Below are 12406 nucleotides of genomic sequence, written 5' to 3'. Positions count from 1 at the left end.
GTACTATTAGGTTGGGATTAAATGAAACCCAAAAATATGGGGCAACGCACAATTTTTTTTCATGACCTATGGGTTAAACCTAATTCTACTCTTCGTAGTCTTATCCAGGGCCCTCTTCTCTGCCATGAAATCAAGATACCCATTAGCTACTTTAGGCAAGCTAATAAATTGTCTTTTGATTCTTTATTTTTCGTTCGTCCCCTATCAATTACATCCCTCATTGACATAATCCATCTTCCCATAGAAATTGGCCTTTCTGATCATTTTACTTAGGGCCTCACTAACTTTAGGCAATTCTCTGTTAAGTCATGCTTCTCTGCACTAAATGATAATCAGTGCACCCAGATTCATAACTCGACTACGGTACTTCCTAATCATTCAAGTTTCAGATGGATTTGGAGGCTTCGTTTGCCCTAAAAAAATCAAGCTATTTCTTGGCTACTGCTTTGGGATAGGCTGCAAAGTGCGTGTTACTTTCATCACATTAAGGTCCTAGACAACCCCTACTGCAGAATATGCCAAACTAGGAAAGCTGAAACTGTGATCCATGTTATACTCCAATGCACTAAACTAGAACAACTTTGGTCATCTATCGGCATTAGTAACGATATTACCAATCTCCTAGCCAATTCGACTAGCCCTTCTTCATGGTTGTACAGCTTCTTGCAACTACTGCCAGAAAGACTCATTTATCATATTCCAACAAAAATCTTCCTTCCTTTTTATCTGTGGGCTATTTGGATTGTGCTTAATAAATTCATTTTCCAAAGGTGTCCTTTCAATCCTACAATATTGAATATCTCACAAATTGCAGGAGAGTTTTGATTTTTGATAGCAAATTCAAAGCCCTCCAAGTCATTGAATGCAATGTATGTAAAATGGAATCCCCCTTAAACTTTAACATGAAGCTTAACACTGATTGTTCCATTGACGCTACTACGGGGCTTTCAATTGTAGGAGGGGGTCAAAGAAATAGGTTGGGGGATTGGGTTCTTGGTTTTAGAAGCACAACTTATAGCACAAAGGTCCTTGAGGCCGAAGATGAAGCTTTGTGTTTGGACTTTAAACTAGAGCATGATTACCAATTATTTACAATGAAAATACATGTCTATTCGCTTCAACTTGTACATTACTTGAAAGATGATGCGTTTTGCCAAAACACGCCAATCTTATTTGATTGCAGGTGTCTTCTCCTCGCAGTGCATAATCCCCGGTTCAGTATGTGTACAAATAACAAATTACATGAGCAGATGCTCTAGTATCTAAAATTACTACTACTGATTTTGATAACACCTCCTCGGCATTAATGGTGCTTTTTTGGGAATCTCTGGCATTCCTAAGGGATATTTTGAATTTCGACAAACCGAGAGATTTAATACCTAGAAGAGTGAAGACCTTGTCTGATCACTCAACTATATGTAATGCAATGGATATGCCTACTTAGGGGTGGCAAATGGACGGATTGGATTGGATTTGGACGGGTTAAATATGGATAGAACAAAAATGATTTGGATTACAATCCGCCCATATAAATATGGATTTGGTCAAATATGGATTGGGTAAAAATGGTTCCAACCCACTTTAACTCCTAAAGTCAAAAACTTAAAACTTCTATATCATATCAACTTGACTTTTTTTCCGTTTGTTTTTTTTTTAGTTTTTTTCTTTTTAGTTTTTTGCTCTCTCTTCTATATGTAGCCTCTAGTTTTATTTTTTTATTTTTTTATTTTTTTATTTCTTTTTTTTTCTTTCTTCTATCTCTACCCTTTGCTTCTCTTTCTTTTTACTTTTTTTTCTTTTCCTTTTTAGTCTCCTTTTTTCTATTTTTTATTTTATTTTGTTTTTACTTCTTTCTCATTTTTTTTCTTTTTTGGTTGTAGTTTATGTTTTATATTTTTTTAATTTTTGAAGACATGGTTAAGTTGAGTACAAATTATGGATGATGACTGAAATATCATAACCACTCAATATATTTGTATTTACCATCATTTTTTTCTTTTTCCTTTTCTCCTTTCATTATTTTTTTCTTTTTGATTTTTTTGTATTTTTTTCTTCAATTCTTTCTTTACGCTTTTTATCTCTCTTCTATCTCTAACTTCTACCTCTCTTTCTTTTCTTTTTTTTAGTTTTTTTTCTATTTTTGGTTTTCTTATCTTTTTTCTTTTTATGATAACGAAATTACCCTAAGCGCATATTGATTTATATTCGCCCAACATTTAAATTTGAGTAAGTACACTCAAGTGATTTTATTTGTATTTGTAATTTATCTTTGACTGCACATTGTATTTGTATTTTGTGATTTTATTTTGCTTGTATTTGTATTTGTATTCTATTTTCATTAATGAACTTGTATTTTTAAAGATCTATTTTATATTTGTATTTTTAAGCTGACTTGTATTGTATTTGTATTTATAATTGCATTTGTTTGTATTTGCATTCGTAGTTGACAGTATCATTTGTATTTTTAAACAATTGAAAAAGAAAAATTATTTTTCTTTCTACAAACACTTATATTTATATATATTGATACAACTTGTATTTTATTGATATAAATTAAACAATACAAATAAAAATAATAAAATTATGCAAATACAATTGCTAAATTATACAAATACAAATGTTACATTTGTATTAAATGATACATGTTTATACAAATTGAACCATACGCATACTAATGATACTTGTTTATATACAAATATAAATGATAAATTTGATATACAAATACTAATGACACATTTGCATTGAATGATACATTGTATATTTATATATTTTAGTCTCGAAAAAATACAATTAATTCATACACTTATTTGTATATAAATACAAATGATAAATTGTACATATTGACAACTAAGTTATTCAAATACAAATAATAAAATTATTTGAAATATATAGTACGATACAAATAAATTTAAAGTAATTTTTTTTAAAATATTAAATGCAATGAAAAAAATGAGAAAAAAATATAAAAAAAAGAAGAAAAATGATAAAAATGACGAACAAAGAATGAAAAAGGGGGAAACGGAAATACGAAAAAACAGAATGCAATGAAAAAAGAAATAAAATTGAAAAAGAAAAAAATTGATGAAATAGAAGAAAGAAAAAAGTGTAAGAAACGAGTAAAAAATAAGTGGAAAAAAATAAAAAAATAACAAATAAAGTAAATTAAAGGAAAAAAAAAAAGAAATAAAAAAGAAAGAGAAATAAAAGATAGAAAAAAATAATAATAAAAGAGTGAAACTATGGATTATATTTAATTGATAAGAGATGCTATAAATTGTATAGGCTAAATGGAACAATTAGAAGTTTAAATTAATTAACCAATGTAGGTCTCAAGCGAATATGAATGATCAAATAAGAATGAGAAAGGGGAAAAAAACAAAATACAAAGAAAAAAGAAAAAAAATAGATGAAAAAATGAGAAAGAAAAAAAGAAATTATAAGAAATTAGTAAAAAATGAAAAAGCAAAAAAAAGTAAATTAAAGGAAAAATTAATAAAAAAGAAAAAGAAAAAATAGAAAAGAAAAGAAAAACTAAAATTTTAAGTATAGGTGGGTGATGTGTTTAAATGGATACCCATATTTTACTCATTTTGTCCATATTTGTATGAGCTTTTAAAATGAGTTGAAGTCCATATTTATCCATTTGAAATATGAATAGTCCAAGATAATAAATATGAATTAAATAGACTCTTTTCACAAATATGGGCTGAAATTGTCAGCCGTATGCCTGCTACTACCACTAGTACTACAATGGCTATGCCTACTACCACCACTAGTACTAATCAGCTTGTAAATACTATATATACTGCGACTTTACCTAGCTCATCCGCAACTAGTACTTTTGTAATGACTGAGCTAGCAGGATTGGCTCCCTGTTAATAAATAAAGATCCTTTTCTACCCACAAAAAAAAGTTAAAATTATTGTAAACTCTTGGTGTGCAAGCAGCCAAGCACGAGTCCCATAGTCCATAGATAATTGGATAGTTTTCAAGAAAAGAAAAGAGTACGACAACTAAAATCACATATGCTATCTCACTATCATTTTTGCTAAAACAGAGAAAAATATATTAAGTTCAATCACTCTTAGAACTCATAATATATGGATATTCTATTATATGGCATTTGGCCACAATTTGAAAAGGTGGACAAGTTATAGCCAGTCGGTTAAATTAATTCTCTTTTTAAGTCATTTGGCCCAATTGGGCACATCCAGTCTCTATACTCAATTGATACACTTTTATACCAAATTAATTCACTTTTATACTATATTGACACATTTTTTTTTTAAAACAAAAAAAAAAGTCTATGCAAGCACATGCAGTTTCTATACTCAATTGATACTCTTTTATACCATATTAATACACTTTTATACTACATTGATACACTTGCAGTGTCCATATTCTCAATTGATACTCACTTATACTAAATTGATACATTTTTAGAATATATGTAGAAACTATATAAAGTCGTATAAAATATGTATCTAAATAATAATTTTAGTTAAAAATTATATAGACTGTGTATAAAAATGCTATAATTATTATATAGAATATGTATATGTACAGAAACTGTATCATTATTATATATAAATATATATATTTAACAATTGTATTATATTAAAAGTATACGAAATTGTATTTTATTGTATAAATAAGTAAAACTAAACAAATAAATAGTATGTTATTTTAATAATGTTGGTGAATGCAAAATAATCTGAAAAAAAAAAAAGAAGCAATTACTCAATTATTTAAAAAGAATAATTAATATTATGCATTGATTATATATTTATTACATATAAATTATATGCAAAAAATAATATGAATAAAAAATATAACGTACTGTTTTTTTTTTCTATTCTAACTATAAATTATTGAGAGAAAAAATTCATAAAATTATATTTAATTGTTAAAATAAAAAAAAGTTTCTTTTTAAAATTTTAAAAAGAGTAGCAAGAGAGAGTGAGAAGAGCCGCCAACAAAGAAAAAAAGAAAAAGAGAAAACAATGAATTGACATATTAAAAAAGAGCCAAAATGGCTAATTTAAGGAATTGCAATTCTTAGGCCATTTTTGGAGGAATTTGTTTGACCAAGAGGTCATATTTGTCCTTACCCCTACTTTCTTTTTGATATTTCTTTAGGGTGTTTTACATAAATTCAGACTAGTTTATCTATAATTACACTTTATTCTAATTTTTTTCAAAATTTCATAAAATCTCAATTTTTAATTTTTAAGATACATAATATTAAAAGAGATACATGATTGATGTTACATCTTAAGAAACAACTAATTCATTGTAATTATGAAAAGTAATGGCAATTAATTCGTTTAAGGAGTAATTTACTATGCCGTATCTTCTAAATATCCCCAAAAAACGACATTTAGTTAATAATGTAATTTTTTTGAAATATTCTTTTCAACTTTTTGCGATGAATTTTCTGAAAAAAAGAGATACAAATATTGGTTAAACGCGTATCATGGTAAAACATAACATATCATTATAAAAAATGAGATTAGAAATACAAAGGTATAAGAGATACACAATATAAAAAAAATGTATCAGGTGTAGAGATACATATTTTAAAAGAGATACATACAGAAACCTTCTAACTATATACATGTAAATGAAAAGATACATATCAAAAAAAAAAAAAAATCAGTCGTACAAATACAAGAATATGCATCTGGAACGTGCATATAGAACTAAGCTTAATTATGTATCTTCAGCTAATAAAAAGTTTATCTCGAATTAAAATACTCAAATACAAAAATTTTCAAACCTTTGGTAAGATGTCTCTCGTTGTGACTTCAACAACTTTTCTTTTGAAACAACACATTTTCGTCTAGAAGTGCCAGATTCTCTTTTCTTCGACGGATTGGATTAACAGAGTTCACGGAGTTTCATTGTGTTGTGTAAATTTAGATTTGTCTAAAAAAAGCCTCAGAAGTTATATTCTCGATGTAAATTTGAATGTCAAAAAAAAAAAAAGGTTTATGATGCGGCCGAAAGGGGTTGAAGAAGGGGAAGGGGGAGAAAGGATTCTGTTGCTTACCATTATGTTGTGTTTTTAAAAAGATAAATATCTTTTTTACTGATTTTTTTAAAATTTTTCTTTTAATATCTTGACATAATTTAGGGAGGCAATAAATATATCCTAATTTTCAGAGTAAAAGTTATGTATCTAGAGATTTAAAGAGAGAATGTAAATAAGAGATATTTATAATTTTTATTTAGTGAAAGAATTTTTAATAATTTAAATATCTTAAGCTGTGGTTTTGTGAAATTTTTCCATTAAACTCCCAAAATCAAGATTAGAGAAAAGAAAAGGAGATTGGACAAAAACAGTCTTTAGGCTGAAATTAATATCACGAAAATGGTTAGAACATTTTGGTTCTCCCTTTTAGCCATTCACTGATACCTCCGTCTCATATTACATGACACATGTATCAAAAATAATTATTTTAAAATAATTGACATGTTTAAGTAAAAAAGAAGAAGAGGTATAAATTAATTGGAAAGGTAAATAAATTACACTTTTTTTTAGAAGGGAAAAGTGTATAAATGGATATGATTTTTAGATTTTACTCCTTTCTTGTTTGGGTAATTAGCAGTTTTTATTAATCATCAGTGAATCAATTGAAGCACCATAGCCTGACTATAACACAGTAAGCTATCTATTGCACACATGCCGCCGTTAACATTCGAAATAATCGAGCAACTAAGGTTTTTCCTTTCGAGTTCTTCATGCCTGTGAAACATATTGATCCCAAGTATTAGCTTGCATAGGTTTTCTGCGTGCCCATCTAAGTAGCTGTGTCCACAGATCCTTAGAGTACTCACAGTGTAAAAAGATATGATCTCTGTTTTTCAATTTTTTAGTGCATTAAGAACATATAGGATCGTCACTGAGTCCCTATTTCATTCATCTATCTGCAGTCAGCATTCTTCCATGAAAGTGTAGACACATAGTGAATCTCGCCTTAGGTCTTTCATCATTGTTGAATATAAGGGATTTCCATGTCGTAGCAGAACCAGGAGGCAGTAGTTGGTGATAGATGCAACTAATCAAGCTTTTCTTATTCCTCCCATGTGTTTGTACCAGATCAACAAGGTGCCTAGCCTACAAGATTTGTCTCATCATCCAAGATGCTTGCCATGGAATGATACAGTCTGATACTTGATCATCTTTGATATAATACGCATGAATTCATTTTATTCATAATTTATCTTTCTTTTGGGCAACATCCCAGCAATTTTGAGAAGGCGACTTGGTTCCAAAGTCTGATATTAAGCACATTAAGTCCCCCTTTTGTCATTGGCATACATATTTTCTCCGAGGAAACTAGAGATTTTGTAGTAATTACATTAGTGCCTGACCAGAGGTAACTCCTACAATAGGCATTTATGACAGTTAGTACTCTAGCTGGGATTGTAAGCAATTGAGACCAATACGCTTGCATTTCAAATAACACTGATTGGATCAGTTGGACTCTCCCTGCATAAGAGAGTTTTTTGGCTGTCCAAGATGATATTTTGGCAATTATTTTTGTTAATGAGAGGCTACCATTGCACCAGAGAAAGCTTTTTAGTTGATAAGGGTATGCCCAAGTATTTAAAAGGGAGTTCTCCGTGAGCAAATCCTAAAGTGATTGAGGATTTTTTCCTTCTCATCCATTGCCACTCCACCAAAGTAAACAACGCTCTTGGCCAAATTTGGTTGCAATCCAGAGGCAGTAGAAAATAATAAGAAAGCTCTGTGGATTGCTTCAATAGACTGCATATCACCTTTGGAAAATAGTAAGAGATCATCTGCGAAGTAAGCTTGAGCTTGGCGCATCTGGGATGGTACATTGGTACTGGAGTTCTTTGTTTACTTTGAGTTGATTTAGAGCTCTATTCAAATACTCCATGCTAATAGCAAATAAGAAGGGAGAAATAGGGTCCCCTTGCCGAAGCCCTTTTGCAGCATTAAAAGGTTTGGATGAGTCTCCATTCAACATTACTGTGTAGTTCACTATTTTGACACATCCCAAGATCCAGGCTTTACTCCTCTATTAATTATCTACTCGGTTAATTATGAGGGGAATTAGTTTATATTTATTACAATATGAATTAAAAGTATGTTTTAAATAACTTTTTTGAAAACTGGTATAATTTACAATTAAAAACACAATTCAATAATTATAAAAAAAAATACAGTTACAACTTGCAATAAATAATCTAAAATACATATAAATTTATCATTAGAATTATACAAGTTCACAACATCAAGTATGATGAAGGGGAGCGTTGGAGTAACTGGTAAAGTTGTTGTCATGTGATGTCACGGGTTCAAGCCTTGGAAACAATCTCTTGCAGAAATGCAAGGTAAGACTACGTATAATACACCCTTGTGGTGGGATCCTTTCCCAAACACCGCGCATAACGGTAGCTTTAGTGCACCGAACTGTTCTTTTTTTACAAGAATTTTTATTTTTAAATCATACATTTCAAGAATTTTGTGGTATATAATATTGAAATGGGGGACAAAGATGGAATCAAATAATTTCATGAGATCTGTTATCCCATGAAATATCTCTACTTATTTCATTTCTAATACCAAGTAATAGTGCGAAAATATTTCTATCACTTTAAATAGTAATAATAACAATAAGATTAGTTGTATTACAGCTCGTATATGTCTCTCTTCAATTAAACAAAGTTAGTCAATGAGTTATAATAATAATATTTCCTTCGTCACAAACTATCCGTCCCAAATTTTTTAATTTAATTTCTCATTTTATTTTTATTTTTTTCATGTTTTACCCTTTGCATTAATTATTTTTTTTTCAAATTAAAATGTAAATATCAAATAAACTAGCCATGTTATTAATTATTTTTCTTAATTAATGTATCATCTAGTAATTTGGGACGGAAGAGTTCGCGATAAGCAATTAATGAAAGCAATATTAGAACTAAACTAAAGAAATACTATCTATCTCCATTTATGCTTTTAAAATTGGAATTACAAGAGTTAAATTTCTTAATTATAAATTCATTTGAAATGGTAAATCTTCATTTGATAGATTTGAAGCTTTGTTGTGCTCTTAATATTACTTAAATTGAGACGAAAAAAGTATTTTATTGGTCAAGTAAAAGGTCAGATTTGCATTTTATCGATTTGAAGCTCTACTTACTTTACACAGAGAGAAATGGAAGAAGTGCAAGTAATATCGAGAATGCTAATTGCAGCAGAAAATGAAGTCGCCAATAAGCAGCATATCGATCTAACACCATGGGATCTCCGATTCCCACTCCTCGGAACAATTCAAAAAGGTCTTTTCTTTCACAAACCTACTCCGCAACAACAACAACAAATCTTCAAATCCTCAAAGTCCGGTTGCTTCATCGATCACTTGAAAACTTCCCTCGCGAAAACTTTACAGTTTTTCCCTCCTCTTGTTGGCCGATTAGCAACTACTGTTAATGTCGATAAACAGAGCACTTCTTTCTTCATTGACTGTAACAACGCTGGTGCCCAGTTTGTTCATGCTGTTGCGCCTAGTACGACAATGGCTTGTATTTTGGAATCTACATACGTGCCTTGTGTGGTACCCTCTTTTTTTCCTTTAAATGGAATTCGAAATTCCGAGGGGATTTCAACGCCGTTGCTTGGGGTGCAAGTAACTGAGCTGGCAGATGGGTACTTCATTGGCTGCACGTTGAATCACATGGCTGGTGATGGAGGTTGTTTCTGGCACTTTTTCAATTCATGGTCAGAGATTTCTCGAGGTTTCGGAAAGATCACAAGACTTCCTGATCTACAGAGGTGGTTCCCCACGGAGAAGAAGAGTACTAGTACTGTTGTTCCAGTTGAGGTACCTCTGATGCTCGATGACAAGATGTTGTTGGATGATGAGTTGAAGATCAAACGACCTGTGTTGAAGGAAAGGGTGTTTCATTTTAGTAGCGAAAGCATAGCTACATTGAAAGCCAAAGCCAACTCCGAATTGAGAATTGCTAATACTAATACTAATACTAATATTTCATCTCTTCAAGCTTTTTTGGCTCATTTATGGCTGTCTGTTACTCGTGCTCGTTGTCTTGATGAAAAGGAAGAAGTTGCCATCAGCCTCATTATAGGTGCTCTTCTGAAATATTAATCTGCTCCTGCTAGTACAAGCTATTTCAAATACTTTTTTCTTTCTTTTTCTGAGTTTGTAGCATAAATACTGCTGGTTGATGAACGTAGAGGTGACAAAACTAGCTTATTTGAGCTCAATTCATTCCCATTAAACTAATTTTTGGGCGGGTTAGTAACCCCATCTATTTATTTACTAAATTCATTTTGATTCGTCCAATCTATCTATTTGATACCTTAAATGTAAATAAGTTAAAACTCGGAACATAAATTGCGGGTGGAATTTGTGGTCAACACTTCACATTTATCATTTTTCTAATTTCTTCTTTAGCTAGGCGTGAAAGATTACTTTTTGATGAGTATGGCCTAACTTAAACGATAAATGATAGCTTCTTAGTGATCTAATGTTCTTGCCAATGCATCATCTTCATTTTGCTCTAAATTGAAATCTCTAATGAAAAATATAGCTCCATGAGCAAAAACATAAATACCGGAGCTAAACAAGCCACTCAAAGACACATTTCTCAACAATCATAAATGGCTTCCACTCAGATTATTTGCTCTGCTAGTATTGTAAATACTCTGTCCCTGACCGTTTGAAACCCAATCGTGATATGTTTCAGCTTATATTCCCCTGATGTGATGTTTAAAGAGTCTAATTTTTTTGTTAAACCAAGATTCTTTTTTATGCCTTTCAAATAATTTGAAATGTAAATTATTACGTATGACCTATAGTATTTTTTGTTTAGTTTCTAAGTATGTCAATTTTATTTAAATTCTTTTAAAGATCTACGTTGAGTTCACACGGATAATATGATAATTTGACCTCGTACTACAAATCGTCTCACCTAAATGAGCTGACGGAGGAGTATATTGCAGTTCAATTTACATTTAATTGGGATCAGGAAACTTACTAATATGTATAGATTGGCCAAACTTATTTATCGATATAACCGAAACATACAAAATCTATGCACTATGTATATTGTATAGTATATTTGTATTATACTGAAATAAATACAACTTATATATTTACTGGCTATTTTGTAAACCAGATCACCCAAACGCATTGTATTGTAATTATCCCTTTTGTTTTCCTATAGGTACAAGGTCAAGAATAGAACCACCACTATCAGAAACCTATTTTGGGAATGCTGCATATCTAATGCCAGTGAAGGCAAATGCTGGAGAGCTACTAGAGAAAGGCATAGGATGGGCAGCCTTGGCAATGAACAAGATGGTTGCTTCTCAAGACTATGTACAGGTGTTGAATAACTACAAAGAATGGCTGGAAAATCCATTGATATACAACAAGAGTACAGTGTTTGTAGGGTATAGACTGGGAATAAGTAGTTCTCCAAGGTTTAATGTGTATGGTACTGACTTTGGGTGGGGGAAACCAGTGGCTGTGAGGAGTGGCATGGCAAATAAAGGTGATGGCAAAGTCACAATCTTTTCTGGGGTTGAAGAAGGGAGTTTTGATATTGAACTGTGCCTTTTACCTGAGACTTTGGAAGCATTAGGGAAAGATGAAGAGTTTATGGAGGTTGTCTCTGTTTAGAATATGCATGGGTAGAGACATGTATGTCATATATTACTCTCTCCGTCTCAATTTATGTGTCACCTTTCGGATTTCGAGATTCAAATAAGTTGTGCTAATTTGATCATACTTTTTCAAGTATCTTTTAAATATTTCGACGAATGGTCAATCATTGTGACTTATAGCATTTTTTTGTAATTAAAATTTTATTTACCAAATGGGCATTAGTTGCTAGTTTACTCAATCTCACTGTAGACAACCCTCTCCATTCTTAGCTTTCCAAGCCCTCTGGCAAATTTGTGCTTCTGAAAGCCCCTTGACATGGTCTCCTGCACATTAATCTGACTAGAGTACTAATATTTATGTTCCTTTACTGTTCTTGGAAGATCTTTTTGTTCCTCTCTTGCCAGTCTATGATTTTCTCCCACACCATTGTAGAGAAGCTACATTCAAAAAACAGATGGTTTGCACTTGCAGATTCCTCCCAAGCCCCACAGAGAGGGCGCATATATTCTTATCAACCATACCCTATTTTAATAGCCTGTCTCTTGTGTACAATCTACCATGAGCTGCCAGAAATGAAATTAAAGGTGATGAAGATCCACTTTGCGGTCCACTATTCGACAAATCAATCCTTCAATGGACTTCTACGGAAACCCCTCCCAGCTTTATGTACATTTTCTTGATAGAAAACCATATTAAGGACACCGGATGTGAAACCAAAAAGAGAAAAACCATATTAAGGA

The 12406-nt window shown here is 31.2% G+C and overlaps 1 protein-coding gene across 1 annotated transcript; it reads left to right on the top strand.

Moving 5' to 3' along the window:
• Window positions 1-8979: 8979 nt before the first annotated feature.
• On the top strand, window positions 8980-11904 carry LOC124894834 (uncharacterized acetyltransferase At3g50280-like). Its single transcript, XM_047405352.1, has 2 exons — window positions 8980-10122; window positions 11224-11904. Exons 1-2 carry the CDS (start codon window positions 9192-9194, stop codon window positions 11679-11681), a joined length of 1389 nt encoding a protein of 462 aa, XP_047261308.1. The 5' UTR covers window positions 8980-9191; the 3' UTR covers window positions 11682-11904.
• Window positions 11905-12406: the final 502 nt, after the last annotated feature.

Source organism: Capsicum annuum, unplaced genomic scaffold (assembly GCF_002878395.1).
Source record: "Capsicum annuum cultivar UCD-10X-F1 unplaced genomic scaffold, UCD10Xv1.1 ctg77920, whole genome shotgun sequence".
Lineage (NCBI taxonomy): Eukaryota > Viridiplantae > Streptophyta > Magnoliopsida > Solanales > Solanaceae > Capsicum > Capsicum annuum.
This window is presented reverse-complemented; position numbering and strand designations above follow the sequence as displayed.

What these genes read in the sequence shown, in the direction of transcription:
- LOC124894834 (XM_047405352.1), top strand. Translation starts at nt 9,192, where the DNA reads ATGGAAGAAGTGCAAGTAATATCGAGAATGCTAATTGCAGCAGAAAAT. An exon ending in TGCCATCAGCCTCATTATAG is followed by an intron (nt 10,123 to 11,223) that starts GTGCTCTTCTGA and finishes GTTTTCCTATAG; the next exon opens with GTACAAGGTCAAGAATAGAA.